The sequence below is a fragment of the Lampetra fluviatilis genome, chromosome 5 (genome assembly GCF_964198595.1).
Source record: "Lampetra fluviatilis chromosome 5, kcLamFluv1.1, whole genome shotgun sequence".
NCBI lineage: Eukaryota > Metazoa > Chordata > Hyperoartia > Petromyzontiformes > Petromyzontidae > Lampetra > Lampetra fluviatilis.
In genome coordinates, this window is record NC_136279.1 from 9,033,021 (window position 1) to 9,049,088 (window position 16,068).

General features: G+C 45.6%; 1 protein-coding gene across 1 annotated transcript; it reads left to right on the forward strand.

The window, feature by feature from the left end:
* Positions 1–3,079: 3,079 nt before the first annotated feature.
* On the forward strand, positions 3,080–11,876 carry CTSO (cathepsin O). Its single transcript, XM_078856162.1, has 8 exons — positions 3,080–3,666; positions 4,550–4,670; positions 5,635–5,780; positions 7,183–7,350; positions 7,894–8,015; positions 8,728–8,888; positions 9,199–9,291; positions 10,814–11,876. Exons 1-8 carry the CDS (start codon positions 3,406–3,408, stop codon positions 10,846–10,848), a joined length of 1,107 nt encoding a protein of 368 aa, XP_078712288.1. The 5' UTR covers positions 3,080–3,405; the 3' UTR covers positions 10,849–11,876.
* The last annotated feature ends 4,192 nt before the right edge of the window (positions 11,877–16,068 follow it).

Consider the following 16,068-nt stretch of genomic DNA (forward strand, 5'->3'; position numbering starts at 1 on the left):
ATGCCAAATTAACAGTTACCTAACTTTAACTGGTGAGTAGCAAACCTCGCGATAATCAAAACGTACTCCTAAATAAACGAATATATTAAAAAAAACCTATTAAATGTTGCTGGCAGATTAAATTGTGGGAATGTTCTTCAACATATACAGTATTACATTATTACATTCATATAACACACTTCCAGGCATTTAGAGATGTTTACCAACAATACAATTACACCAAGTTATGGTTTACCGGAATCTTACATTTTCCTGGAGTAAATCCGACGAGCTATTAAGCTCTTTTCCACAGTCGTCCAGTAGGGGCGGGCCAGTTTAAATGTGCATGATCTGCGCGTTCCGTCCTGTTCATGTTTCATCATTTGTGGGGCCGTCCATAAATGACGTCACACGATTTTGGACGATTTTTGACTCCCCCCCTCCTCGTCACACGGCGTCACAAAAAGTCAGACCCCCCCTCAAATATGACGTCACAAAGCTCTGCCCCCCCCCCCCCAAAAAAACATGCTTCAAATCGCTTTAAACTATTGTCATTGTAGTGCGTATTTAATGTGGCGCTGCACTCTGATGTTGTAGGAGAACACATTTATTAAAAAGGAGGCGTTGGAAAGCTGAAATTTTGCATAAAATTCACTTGAAAATATTCAACGTCTAACTAAAACTGCAGATGTTCAGAGTATTATATTTAAACTATCTTATAATTATAAAATATTAAAAGTAATTATAACTATAAAAAAATACTTGAAACTTTGTAGAACGAAGCAAAATGGAGAGTCCAATTATAACAATCATATATTCATTCCACAGAATGAAAAGCCCTGGTAGAAACATTAGAATTAAAATGTTTAATCACAATAATTCAAAAAATTTACAAAATGTATGCTTCTCCATTCTCCCATGGAGAAGCAAAATGCTCCTTCATGGAATTAATAAAAGGTGACCTTAGTAAATTTAAATAATAAAATAGTTTATAATGAAAATTATTAAAAATTTGTGTTGTTATAACAATTCAACATGTATTTAAAGTTGCGCATTTTGATGTGACATTTCTCAAACTCCCCCCCTCGTCACAAATGTCTGACCCCCCCCCCCCCAGGTGCGTGACGTCATTTATGGACGGCCCCTGTGTACGCCGTGTAAATGGAAGAAACCTGAAAGTACAAGCAAGCGGCATGGAGAGATGCACGCTGGAGTTGCACTGACAGAGGAACACATGGCTTTGAGAATATAGATACACGACGAGGCCACTTAGTCTGGCTCTGTACGTAGGAGCTTTGCTCTGCTCCTATGAGTCTAAGCCATTAACAATGAACCCTAATGGAGATTTAGTCTGCCTCTGAGCCTCATGCATTAACAATAGCGCCATAGGCATTGACACCGAACCCTAATGGAGTACTAGTCTGCCTCTGAGCCTCTTGCATTAACAAATAGCGCCATAGGCATTGACACCGAACCCTAATGGAGTACTAGTCTGGCTCTGAGCCTCATGCATTAACAATAGCGCCATAGGCATTGACAATGAACCCTAATGGAGTACGAGTCTGCCTCTGAGCCTCATGCATTAAAAATAGCGCCATAGGCATTGACACCGAACCCTAATGGAGTACTAGTCTGGCTCTGAGCCTCTTGCATTAACAATAGCGCCATAGGCATTGACAATGAACCCTAATGGAGTACGAGTCTGCCTCTGAGCCTCATGCATTAACAATAGCGCCATAGGCATTGACACCGAACCCTAATGGAGTACTAGTCTGGCTCTGAGCCTCTTGCATTAACAATAGCGCCATAGGCATTGACAATGGACCCTAATGGAGTACGAGTCTGCCTCTGAGCCTCATGCATTAACAATAGCGCCATAGGCATTGACACTGAACCCTAATGGAGTACTAGTCTGGCTCTGAGCCTCATGCATTAACAATAGCGCCATAGGCATTGACACTGAACCCTAATGGAGTACGAGTCTGCCTCTGAGCCTCATGCATTAACAATAGCGCCATAGGCATTGACACTGAACTCTAAAAGAAACTTAGTTTGGCTGGCTCTGAGCCCCAGGCATCTACAGAGTGGTCCGGACGTATCGTGACCTTGATTAATTGACCCTTAACATTTTTTCCTATGTATATTCATTTGTTTTAAATAATTGTTACGTAAACATATTACGTTTTAGATAATAAAATGCGGGGGGGGGGGGGTCACAAGACATCTGGACCACCCAGTACACGGAACCCTAATGGAGCCTTTGACTGGCTCTTTTAGTCTCAAACATTTACATTGAACCCCAATGGATCATTCGTCTGGCTGGCTCTTTGAGCTCCAACCATTGCTAATTAACCTTAATGGAGCCTTTAACTGGCTCTTTTAGTCCCAAACATTGACACTGAACCCCAATGGATCATTAGCCTGGCTGGCCCTTTGAGCCGCAAACATTGCCACGGAACCCTAAATGAGCCTTAGACTGGCTCTTTGAGCCCCAAACATTGCCACTGGACCATCATTGACCCTGAGCCTGGCTCTTTGAGCCCTCATCATTCAGGGTCATTGCTGGGGGGGGGGCTCCGTTTTCCCCAGGCCGCGTTGCTATGCAACGTAACGGAGCACACACACACACAATCTAATTTCGCCGCGTTCACTACGAACGTACACAACTCTATAGAACGAGAAATTGCAGAGCGCAATTAAAAATCTGCCGTTTTTTTTGTCGTCTAGCGCTGCCGAATCTACCCTGGGGGCGAGTTGCGTTTACGGAAACGCGCGAGAGAGGCGAGGCGAGAGAGAGGCGCGGCCTCTCCTCGTCGAGGCCGGCGTCACTCGTGTCAGGAAGGCGTCTCGGGCACACGGAGCGCGGCGTAAAAGTTCGCCTCGAACGAAGCTCGCGAAGTCGGTGAAATCGTTCACGGCTTCGTTTTGCGAGCGCGGATTCAGGACGAGCCCCCCCCCCCCCACGTGGCGACCCCCCCCCCCACGTGGCGACCCCCCCCCCCCACGTGGCGACCCCCCCCCCCCCACGTGGCGACCCCCCCCCCCCCACGTGGCGACCCCCCCCCCCACTTTTTTTCCACCGTTGAGCAAAGAACGCGGCGCGAGGGGCGGGGGGAGGGGCACGTGCGGGGGAGTTTTTTCCGCGCTCGTAGACGGCGGCGGATGTGACGCGTTACTGCAGCCCGTTAACGTCTTTCATCACGTGGGGCGGGGGGTGGGCGTGTACATGTGTCGTTAAACCCGCCGCCACCCGACACGGCCAATTAGTAAGGGTTGTCACGTATTAAACGGAACGTGACAATTCGTAACGCTTTGTGTGTTTTGCTCAATTAATTGCGTGCTTCGATATCGCATCTTTTGTTTATAGAGTTTTCCGGGGGAGTTTGTGTACGGTTATTTTTTTCTTATTATTAAACAAGAAATAAAATGTGTTTTTTTACCGGTAATGCGATTACTTTGGTCATCTTCGCCGCGTCGTTGTGCGTCCCGATTTTTGGAGATGCCGATCGCGATAATCGCGATATCCTCCCGGTTAACCGCAATGCCGACTCGGTTAACCGCAATTCCTACTCGGTTAACCGCAGTAGCGACCATGGGGCAGGTTCGTCCTTCGAGGAGTTTGTGTTGAGGTTCGCCAAGAAGTACGGCTCCCAGCGGGAATACGACGAGAGATTCGCCGTATACCAGGTGAGAAAACTAAGGGCAACATGCGGAATCCCTAGGGTCCAGCCACTGTTAATAACTGAGGTTCATTCTTTCTAGATTTGAAGTTTTCGTGACTGCAAGGATTCATACTGTTTGGTTTTTTCGGTAAAGTCACGTAGGTAAAACATTTAAATTAATTAAATCACGACGTTTCGGGCGCAGCACAAGCGTCCTTCTTCAGGTGGGGTGTCTCAGAGACACACTTCAGCGGTGTGCTTTCACTTAAGCGGTGTACTTTCGCTAAGTTGTCCCCACCTGACGAAGGACGCTTGTGTTGCGCCCGAAACGTTGTAATTTAATTAATTTAAATTTTTTACCTACGTGACTTTACCGAAAAAACCAAAGAGTATAACTGAGGTTCAGACGAAGGCAACACGAGTGATCTATTGGTGCAGTGTTAACAGAGGCATAACTAGGGGGGGGCAGAGGGTACATATGTCCCCAGGCGCCAAGGTTAAGGGGCGCCAAAATGAGGCTTACAACGTTACATTATAACTTATTGCGGCGGGCGCGGCAGCCTGAAACTACTGCACAAATCTACACCTCAACCTAAAAGTTTATATGTCCCGCCACACACAACCTACATGTCATGTAATTACATTTTGGTACGTGATTAAACGGGGGGGGGGGGGGGGGGCGCCAATTTTATAGTTCGTCCCCGGGCGCAAAATATCCTAGCTACGCCTTTGAGTGTTAATGACAGGCTCACAGAGCCAGACGAAGGCAACGTGAGGGATCTGTGGGTGCACTGTTAATGACAGGCTCACAGAGCCAGACGAAGGCAACACGAGTGATCTGTGGGTGCACTGTTAATGACCGATACTCGTAGAGCCAGAGACATTCATCTTTGTCTTGTGTTTTCTAGGCGAGCCTTCGCCGACACGAATGGCTCAACGCCGCTGCGAGCGCCCGGCACAACGGCTCGCGGTGGCGGCCCCGCTACGGAGTGACTCGCTTCTCCGACCTCACCCCGCAAGAGTTCCGAGGTATGGCAATCGAGAGAGACGGCGCAACACGAAGGGGTACTGTCTCATACTCTTTGGTTTTTTCGGTAAAGTCACGGAGGTAAAAAAATAAATATATGAAAAACAACTAAATTAAATCACGACGTTTCGGAGGCAACGCAAGCTTCCGTCTTCAGGTGGAACCGTTACAGCCAAAATCACTGTAGTAAGTGAAGAGAGCTAATAGAGAAACGCGACTATATAGGGTAAGGGGGGGAGGAGCCAAGGTAGGGGGGGGGGGCAAGCTGAGTTAAGACGATTTATAACATCTATTCATTATGCAGGAGAGCGGGGGGAGTATTGTCTCATCATAATGGCCTTGTCGATCCTGCTTGGCCAGCACTTCTGATGTCCCCGATTCCAATCACTGCACCATATTACACTTTGGATACTTGTTTGCTGAAGTTGAACGGCAGGTCTTCCAAGACCCCTGGTCGGCATGGAAGAGTAGGCCAAGATTCTCTGGAGAGGGGTACTCTCGAACTGCCTCTAGTGGAAGTCCTTTCACTGGCAATGGCGTGAAAAAGTAATTGCAGAGCTCGACATTTACAATTTATATGTATTGTATTGTACAGGATAATCTATTTATAGATACCCACTGCTTTATAATGACTCTCTTCCTTGCCAACAGGTGATTGTAGTGAAATCCATGGCTCCCATATCTTAGAATCAGTATTAAAAGTTATACTGAGTGTACTGAGGTTGATGAGATAACATGCTGCTTATTCTGTAATTTCCCCGGAATATTTTAGTGGAGTAGAGTATAAATGGAAGGATTAATGTAGCTGTGACCATGTTTGTTTACCCACTGCTATTGATACATAGGTGCACACACGACAGCACCATTCTCAATATCTCGTGGTGACATCATGATGCTTGTGCCAGGCTAAGCTTGTTTTTGCCACACACTGGCTTATGTTCTCTTCCACTGCACCCCCTTATGCAGAAATGTTTCTGCTGGGGACAAAGGGCCCCCCTGTTCACAGTGGAGCCTCAGCCCCACCTGGGCCCCATGTTCAGCTCTCCAGTCTTCCCACGCACTTTGACTGGAGGGACAAGCGAGCGGTGACAGCTGTGAAGAACCAGGAGTCTGTGAGGTTCACAGCCAACATCACCGCAAACATCATCAGTAATCGCCCTCCTTTATCAATGCCATCTTTACTACCAACTGCCTGCCAGTGTCACTGTCATCACTACCACCACTATCACCTCTACCACCATCCCCACCATCACTGCCTAAAGCTACCAAATTTATTGGAGGCTCCACCAAGATACATCATAAGGTGGCAGGTACTCCCTCCACCAAACCCTACCAACTTTTACATAGCCACACTCGTGCCACCACTAGCTCCGCACACAGTGAGGTGGCCGCCTTTTGTTTTCTGACATTAGCCCCACCTACATCTGATAGGCCCTGCTCACTACTCTGCCAGCATCAATCACCACTCAGGCAGCCACGTCCTTTGCCCGTATTATGAGTCGAGCACGAGACCAGAAATTGTAAGCCATGACACTATCCTGATTTTTGAAAAAGCTTTGGGACAGCCTTTTTGAAAGCTGGACTGTCCTGGCAAAACAGGGTATTTGTTTGGTAGCTTTAATCACCACTGTATGAGTGCATGTCCACGTACTCACCCATGTACACAAGTGTGCATGCAATCTTCTGAAAGTATACTCATTCTCCCACGCATGCCCTACGCTGTATACCTTTGTGTTTGGTGTGTGAATAGTACTCATGACATGCGACCCATGTGTCCCCATGCCCATGTACACATCTTTCCCACCAGTAGCCATGCTCCTGTCTCTACCTGTGCCCGTATACTGGCATATGCATACTCATCCTGTGTGTGCTTCATTCTGCGTGTGTATCATGGGGAGTGGTTGCACAGTGAACCTGGTAGTTCAAATCTCAATCAGTCCTGAGCCTTACCATGGTTGACTCATTTGTAAATGAGTCCCCAGTGCGGTGTGTAAACATCTACACTGGGTGGTGGTGGCCATACCATGCCATCGTGCATTAGCTCCAACAGTCTGTTAAAGCCTATAGGGGAGGATGTTTTTCTATTTCCTTGTGATTGCATTTCTGCCCCTGCATGTGGAGTGATTACCACCGCGCAACGAACTCGGCGATCTGAATTCGATTCCTGCTCATGGCCAACACCAGTGACGATTTTCTGAACCCGTCTTGGGCCTCCCCTACGTCGACTCAGCTTAAAATAAGTACCTGGTATGATGTATAAACATTGCCACGAGGGTTTCAAGGGCAGCCGGGTGTGGTGCTGGCCACCCACCCCCTTGTGTGCCTTGCTGGCCTTCATAGGTGCTCACTCACAGCACTTGCCCCAAAAAAGTCTGTTAAGGTGATACGGGGGATCTTTGTCTTTATCTGCCCACCCATGTGTGTGTCTATCCCTGTAGGAATGTCTGCATATCTCTCCATACAAATGCATACACGTGTGTGCCTGTGTGTGCGCCTGTGCGTGCGTCTGTGTAGTGCGGCGGCTGCTGGGCGTTTGCGTCCGTCCAGGTCGTGGAGAGCGCCAGCGTGCTAACGGGGGGCCTCCTGAAACCCCTGAGCGTCCAGCAGGTCCTCGACTGCTCCAGGGTCAACCACGGCTGCCAGGGGGGTGATACTGTCACGGCCTTCTCCTGGCTCAATAAGGTATGACCATGGTCCCGCACACAACAGCAACGACAACAATGACAGCAACTATAATGTCACCAACAACAACGACAACAGACATGAACCAATAAGCATCTTTGACGTCATCAAGGTGCTTGCACCAAGCTAGGTAACAGGGCTAACATGGTTTAACCTGCTTAAACCTATTTTCCAGCTTGCATTCAAACAACCCATATGGTAAATATTCTCAAAACATCCAAAGCAACATTTGAAAAACTCTTGACACTGATGATTGCCAGCGTGAGGGTTACTAGTTCATATCCCCGCCGGTCATACAATTGGCCTATCTTTACTTTGAGATCAATTAAATTAGTCCCATTTCTGTTATTGTCTTATAAATAGTCTGACCGCTGTCAAAGGAATGTGAAATTTCCATCACAGGCTTAGCTAGACCAACTGAGATGTCGACCACCTCACGTTTATACTTTTGACTTTTACATCATCAGCTTTCATTATCAGATTTTTCGACGATTTCATTTGTGGCTAATCTTTTTTTATGTTTTGTTGTATGTGTGTGTGTAGACACGGTTGCATTTGGTTCTGGAATCCTTGTACCCATTCACTAACAGTGCTGGTCCATGCCGGATTTTTACGAACTCCACTCCTGGTGTGGAAATCAAGGACTTTGCATCACACTCCTTCCGGTGCGTGCGTGCGTACAAGCAGTGTGAGTGGTGTGTGTGCGTGCCTATATCATTATGCATACGTGTGTGTGCCTGCATATGTGTGTGCTTGTGACTTTGTGTGAAGAGTGGTAGTGTCGGGGTTAGCTTGCTGTGCTGTGAACCTGGCAGCCTGAAGTCGATTTTTGCTCAAAGCCAACATCAGTAATGATTATCTGAACTAGTTCTGGGTCTCCCCTAATTCGGCTCAGCCTCAAATGAGTATCTGGTACAGCGTGTAAACATCAGCGCTGGGGGATAAAGGCAGCCAGGCATGGTGCTGGACACCCACCCCCTCGTGTGCCATACCAACCGTAATAGGTGCTCGCTAACAGCACTTGCCCCAGGAGTGTGTTAAGACTATTGGGGTGATCATTGTCTTTGAGGAGTGGTAATGTAGATGTTAGCGCACGGTTCTATGAACCCGGCGACGAGAGCTCGATTTCCGCTCACAGTCAACATCAGTGGCGAATATCTTTAACCAATCTTAGTCCTCCCCTTGGTGGACTCGGCTTTAAAATTATTACCTGGTGCAGTGTGTAAACATCAGTATTGGGGATAAAGCCGGTCGAGCGAGGTGCTGGTCCCATCACCTCCTTGTGCGCCATGCCGACCTTCATAGGTGCTCGCTAACGGCACTCGCCGCAACAGTCTGTAAAAGGCTATGTGGGGGTTCTTTGTGTCCCGTGAGCAGCGATGACGAAGAGGCCATGATGGGCTGGCTGGTGGGCCGGGGTCCGCTGGCCGTGAGTGTGGATGCAGTGAGCTGGCAGGACTACCTGGGTGGCGTGGTGCAGCACCACTGCTCCTCCTCGACACCCAACCACGCCGGCACACTCACCGGATACTCACTTGGTAAGCACCGAAACGCTGTGACCTACAGCTGGGCTGTCGCATTTTTTAAGTAATCGATCACTTTCCCGATTATCAGTTCCATTTCCCGACTAATTGGACAACATCAAAATAATTGAACAAAAAGGTCTCAACTCTACTCCCATGTGAGCCTCTGGGTGAGAGCTGATTGGCAGGGCTTGATGACATTGTCGGTATAGATGTGCGCATGCATGTGTAAATATTATTCAGCGTCCTTACTCCGCGCATTCATGCACGTCCTTGTGTGCTTATCGCTGTGTGTGTCGCTGTGTTTGTGTGTCCACATGTGTAGGTGACCTCCCGTACTGGATTGTCCGTAACTCGTGGGGCCCGGAGTGGGGTCTCGATGGGTACATCTACATCAAGATGTTTGAGAACATGTGTGGTGAGCAAGCCTTTAGCAGACCATGCAGCACCAGGCTCGCCACGTCCAGGACTCAAACCTATACCCACATATAGAGGAACCTAACTCCTCCACCATGCCCAGGATTCAAACCTATAACCACCTGTAGAAAAACCCTAACCTCACTTTTGCTCTAAGTTTATAACTGAAACCTCTTGTTAGTTGTAGATGGACCTCTTCACCGTGATCTAGACTCAAACCTTTAACCACTTCCACAGAGAGGTCACTTCACCACATCCAGGACTCATTCACACAAAGAGAGGTATAATGGAGATAGAGTAACGGGAGGTGGGGAAATATGTAAATGGGATGAGGTGCATAATTTCTCCGAGGTTGATAACATGAGCACCACACTGTGGGAAATCAACTGAAGTCACTCTCTGAAAAGACTGGTCTCTACCATGGGAATATGGAATTTCCACCGCTGGCTTAGGGTCACCAACATAAATAAGCGGTTACTTATACTCGTTGAAGAAGGAAGATACATTGATTTGACGTCCCCTACACCCCATCCCCGATTCAAACTTATAAGTCAAAGTCAAAAGTCACTTTATTGTCAAGTGTGTTACATGCATGACATACAACACAGATGAAATTACAGTCCTCTCTCTTGATCCCACGGTGCAACCAAGCAATTAAAAAATGAATCTCAATTAACAGACATAAATAAACAATAAACAATCGGCGATCAACACAAGATAAATAATCAAAAATGTAATAGACTTAAAATAAACAACAGTCAAGAATTATAAAATGTAAAATCTTATTTAAATACCCCACTCTGGAAAGACTTGTAATAGGTTACAACTTTCAGGGTGGTCCATAAAGATATTAACTATTGTTAAGTAATTTATTTAAACTTCAGTCTTACCTGCACGGTTGCATTTTGGGGTTTAGTGAAAGATAACATGTGAACCAAGAAATGAATAGCTTGGTTTGATTTCGAGAGCGCCATCGCATGAGCATTTGGACCAATTACACCCATGACGCTGGAAAATACCTAAGACTTTCTCAAATCTTAAATGTCGCCAGCACCATGGATTGGGATGTGGAGGATGAGAGCAATGGAACTCGCGCGATAACATCTTCACACGGACAAGTGTTTTTTTGTAGTTTTATTGACCCTGATGAATCTTCCGTTTAATTTTAATGATTTAATAGTGGATGCCCTGTATACCCACTTCCTCAGATGTATGCTTCTCTAATCCCGACTGGAACTCGAAACAATTATTTTACAGCCACTCGTGAGTTCACTTTGTCAGTCATGTTTGACAATACTTGGTGAGTTGGGCACGGTGGCGAGAACTGTCTGGTTCACATATCACTCGTCACTGATGTTGGCCATGGCGAGGAATCAAATTTAGGGTTGCCGGTTTCTTATCGAAGTGCGTGACCCACTGTGCCACTCCTGCCACCAATTACATGTCCCATCACTTTATCTTTAACAGCTCTTACTGTTTCTATCTGTCTCTCTAGCAACTCTCATAATCTCTCTCTCCTCTAGGAATCGCTAATGAGGTGGCCACGGTGACAGTGTGAAGACGTCTTGAAGAATGGAGGCTGTTTTATGCAGAGGTTCACTTTGCGTATCATGCTGCTATTATTCACACGTTTAACTCGGTTAATTATACAATACACTGTTAATTATAAAGGAGGTGGGTTGCTCAGAGGTCAGAGCGCTAAGCTGACACTGTTGAGATCCTGTGATAAAACTGGGTTCTCGAGTGTAGCAAGTTGATGCCCTCTGCCTAGTTACCAATGAATGTGCAAAAAAACATGAAATATGGTTCTGCCCTCAATTTGGTGAAGAATGAAATATATCGGTTTTACTGTAATGCAACGAACATTACTATGGTGATATCCAATTGTACGGGCTATTCTGTAATGCAGGGGGTTTCCAATGGATTCTTCGTAAAGTGACGTAACACTGACAGCACAATTGGGATAAAATTGGGAAACAGACCTGTAAACATATCTCGCATTAAATTGAATCATGACTTTAATAATTTCTAATAAACGAAAGAGAAATGTACAAACAACTTAAAACATTGTCTTCCAAAAACGTATTTAAATGAATGTTATTTTTGAAAGCATAATTGTGCAAATGACAATGTTGATGAAGATAGTTGTGGCGGATGCAATTTTGATGGTAATTGTCATGATGGTGATGAAAATATACAGTACAATACGAACAGTCCTCAAGATTCGAATTTCCGACTTATGTTATTATTTTTAACCATCCGACTTGCGAACATTCGATCGTACTTATAAACCGAACCGCGGAACTATTTTGTTTGGTGGAGCTGTCCTCTGTGAGATGCACACCCCTTCGATTAGCAAGCCAGAATCAGAACTCAAGGTAAGTGAAAATAAAACAGATTTCTTTTCTTTTCGTGTCCCATTATTTTAATGTTTTATTTACTATACAGTATTTATTTCAGTGTTACATGCAAATGTACAATATTTCCTATTTATTCGTTTAACGATGTTTTCATTTTTTGTTGAATCAAAACACAATTTATAACACTGTACAATAAAATACAGTACAGCATTGAGTTCTGAGATACGAACAAATCGATTTACGAACGGGTCTCAGGAACGTAACCCGTTTATAAGTCGAGGACTGTCCTACAATTTCAAATATATAGACATGGATGAGGATCATGACAACTGGAGCAGGAAGGTGACAGATGGAGATGTTGCATAGGTGGAGGTAAGAGTTGCTGCATAGTTGAAGTGGATGAGAGCTCTCGTGAGAGTGGTGGTAATGGTGAGTGGTAAGATTGACGCTAGCTGTGATGACGATAGTGGTGATTGTGGCAGAGGTGATGAAATATGTAATATTTCTGGTAATTTTGATGAAAGTTTTGGTGGTTATGTCTTGGTTGTGATGATGGTCGTGGTGGAGGTGATAATGATGTTGACGGTGATATGGTGGAGGACGAGTTCGCTGTACACATTATAAACGTGCCAAGACCCAATTATAAGTCTTGCAGTTCTGCTGACTGAACTATTATACCCTTAGCTATTTATGTGTGCGTAAAATCACATTCCTACCTTCAGTATGACTCGCTAGCCCTTTGAAGTGTCTCATTCCCATTTACCACAGTCACGGTTAAATATTGATGCCACGGGGCCTCTAAATGTTCACCTTGTGTCGCACTTGTGAAACCCCCTGTTAGTCCGAGTCTAACCATTGACGGAGCGTAACTTTACTCACGGCAAGGCTCAATAAAGGAAGATGCGACATGAGGCCGCTTCCAGTTTACAAGCGCAGGTCGAGAGGTTTATGTGTTTAAGTGCGGCGACGGAAGCAATGAGTGGCACGCGCTCTCATCTGCTGTTGTATAACCATGTCAGAAGAAGCCTTTTGTGTCGTTTAATCCCTAATCTGGGAATTTTATCGGCGTATCGTTGAAATAGGTGTTGATTATTTTTTTAGTTGTATCTTTCATTTAGTCATTCCAGTGCAATTAAAATGCCAATATCAATGTATCACCGTTGACATCTCCGCTGTCGTGACTGCTATTATCCTTAGTCTCATCGTCATCATCGCTACTGCGGTTAGAAAAGTCGCCACCACCTTAATTACTACTAACACCTCCATCGTCATCCTCAGAAACACGGAGACGATGGCATTGATATGGAGGATCTCAAATAGAGAAATTAGAAATGAAATTGACTTCTCACAGACACCCAGAAAATGACATACAGGAAGTGATCACGAGGCTAATGTAATTCAAGTTACACTTCATCGCCAAAGAGATGACAAAGTTAATTACAGGGCAAAAATAAGTGGTTAAGATGAAAATTCGAGTTTAGGAGGAAGACTGATTACAAGCAGATTCAATTGACTAGAGAAGCTAAATCATGAAATGGATGTCACCACCGAGTAATGAAAAATAACCAAGATTGTAATGGACTGGGCATTCATTGAAAGTAGGACGGGAGGGGGGCAAAGTAAAAAAAACTAGAAGAGAACAAGCTACGTGGAACCACGAACAGCATGCTGAAGAAACGAAGCGATATGGAATGGGATGAAAATACAAAATTTTAGAAAAATGTCCGTGATTCTTAGTCAAGAAAAATAACAAAAACGTAATGCTATACATGGAACTGAACAATCGTTAAGAATTGAGAGAGATTTTGAGAAAAAAGCATGTCATCGATGTCATATAACCAATAAAAACAGCAAAAATTAAGTTGATGATTGGTAAAGCTCGACTAGTGGACTGTAGAGAGCAAGATGGAATCCTAATGATGTAAACAGAATGCTCGATAGTAGAAAACTAGATTTAAAAAATATATATATAATATACCCCAAAAAATATCAATCTTCAGGCGAGGAGGAGAAGATTGCAGGTGTCACATTTGAAAGAGTAACCATTGACCTTCAAAGTACGAAAAGGAAGAACTGGACAAGATTGAACAACTGAGCATTATCAAGGAAGCAGGCCTGAATGTCGCATCAAAATTAGCGCCCCTTTTTACGGAACGTTTACATGAAAATGGAACACCCCAGTCCTGGAATAATGCTTCGATTTGTCACGTATTCAAAAGGAAGACAAGGTAGCCTCCTATAAAGTGCATATAAATCGTAAAAAAATAATATAGAGAATTGAATAATGGACAATTTAGAGGCCAGCCAACCACAAAATACATGTCAGTAAGGGGAGTCGGGTAAGGAAATGTACTCTCAGCAGAGCTATTCGCAGTGACATAAAATATTTTATGCCAACTGAATTGGGGAAACAAATGCAGACACATAAATGGGACATATATTAACCACCTCAGTTATGATTTTTATATCGGCATTATATAAACCAAATGGGAATGAATTACAGGAAACGACTGCAGAACGTAACAGGGAAGGCTGCAAAGAATCCCTGAAGATATTTGTGTTGTGTTACACTTTGTGTTTGTTTTTCTTTATTTTTACTCTTTTTTCTGGCCTGCACTAGTTTCCTGTTATGGGGATGTAATCGTCACTTACAGCTTTCAAATTGTAAACTGTCGTGGGGTCACGGAGATCGTCGGGGGGAGGAGGGGGGGTGGAGGGGAGGAGGGGGTGGGGCTCAGGGGGCTGCGCGTGTACGAGCCGAACTCACGCGCCTCCAGCCTCGTGCGCGCACGAGATCACGCGGAGCTCAACTCACCCAATTGCAAAGACAAATAGCTCGCCTTTATACCCTTTAGCAGACTGTCGGGCTGAGTGCTCTTCGCGGGCACCCACGAAGGCCGGAACTAGACGCGAGGGCCGTGGGGTGGCCAACACCACGCCCCCGGCCGCCTTTGTCTCCCAAAGCGGCGATATTTACTACACGCCGCAGCAGGAACTCATTTCAGTCTGAGTCCACCTAGGGGAGGCCCATGACCGGTTCAGATAACCGTCGCTGGTGTTGGTGGTCGTGAGCGGGAATCGAACTGGGGCTAACGGGTTCGTGACGCAGCGCGCTAACCGCTGCACCACCACTCCGCGCTTCCACGACCACTACGATCACCACCACCATATCACACCAGGCAAGCAATTTAAGGCCGAGTCGATCTAGAGGGAGGCTCAGAACCAGCTCAAATGTTTGTCATTGATGTCGCACATACATCGTGACACATTGTGACGTGCCCAGTCTTTTAATACGAGCATGACTACCGGGCCTTGTAACGTATGAACCGAAGTGCGCCCCGCGAGCTGAAGGTTCTCCAAACATGTTTTGGGACCCTCAAAATTTGGAAATGTTGCATTCTCATGGTTGGAACAAGTCCATACTATTTAGGGGCAAGCTCTGTTAGCGAGCACCTATTACTCATTAGCATCTATTACATTCGCTATAACTCCGCGGACACACCTGTACACCCGCGCATGTTTACGCAATGACTCATTAGTGGCACTTGGCACACGCACACTCAGGCACACGCACGCGTACGGCTACACATTAACGCATGAGCAAGTGCACGCATATAAATAGCCCGCCCGGTCGGAGACCCGGACTTCAGAACTCCCAGTTAGATCCCGGATCCTCGTCCCCAGACCTTAGTTCCCCGAGACCGAGGGGAGTACTAAGGACCCTCTCCCCAACTTGGATTTTGGTCCACAAACTGAGTTCAACTCCAAACACTGCATTAAATGCACAGTGGTGCTTTCAGGACTGCATAAACCTAGGATATCAGAGTTCGATGCCGGACCCAGGTGGCTGGGGATTTTTAATTTAGAACCCATGGGCATCAATCCTCGCGCCGCCAATCAAAGATAACGAGGATCTGCGTTCAATATAAACTTCATCAACGACATCATCATCATCACCACCATCGTTGAGGAGCCATGCTTGGTTACCTGCTGGCCGCCCTCGCGGTCATCGCCGTGGGATGGGGTGAGTAAGCGATGTACTCGTGGAAATTCCACATTCCTGTGTCAGAGGCGTGTTAATACGCTCAACTGCTTTGGTTTCCATCAGAATGGTACCAGATTTATCGACCTCGAGCGGTATTTGAACTGACCAGACATCAATTTAGCATAATCGCGCCACCCGGTCGGATGTTAATTTGGATTCAATTATTTCAGTCCAACGAATTATTTCAGTATTTTGATGGATTAATTATTAGGCTCACACGAATTCAAAAAATTACTGTTCCACGAATTAATTTCTGGGAAACCTTTTTACGTATGAATGTTTTGTTTATTCTTGATTTGAACGGTATTGATTTTGCAAAGTATTGATTTTGTCTATCAATGCTGTACAATATTCTTCTGATGTTGGCTTGTAC

What these genes read in the sequence shown, in the direction of transcription:
- CTSO (XM_078856162.1), top strand. Translation starts at nt 3,406, where the DNA reads ATGTGTTTTTTTACCGGTAATGCGATTACTTTGGTCATCTTCGCCGCG. An exon ending in CACCCCGCAAGAGTTCCGAG is followed by an intron (nt 4,671 to 5,634) that starts GTATGGCAATCG and finishes CCCCTTATGCAG; the next exon opens with AAATGTTTCTGCTGGGGACA. An exon ending in CCTTCTCCTGGCTCAATAAG is followed by an intron (nt 7,351 to 7,893) that starts GTATGACCATGG and finishes GTGTGTGTGTAG; the next exon opens with ACACGGTTGCATTTGGTTCT.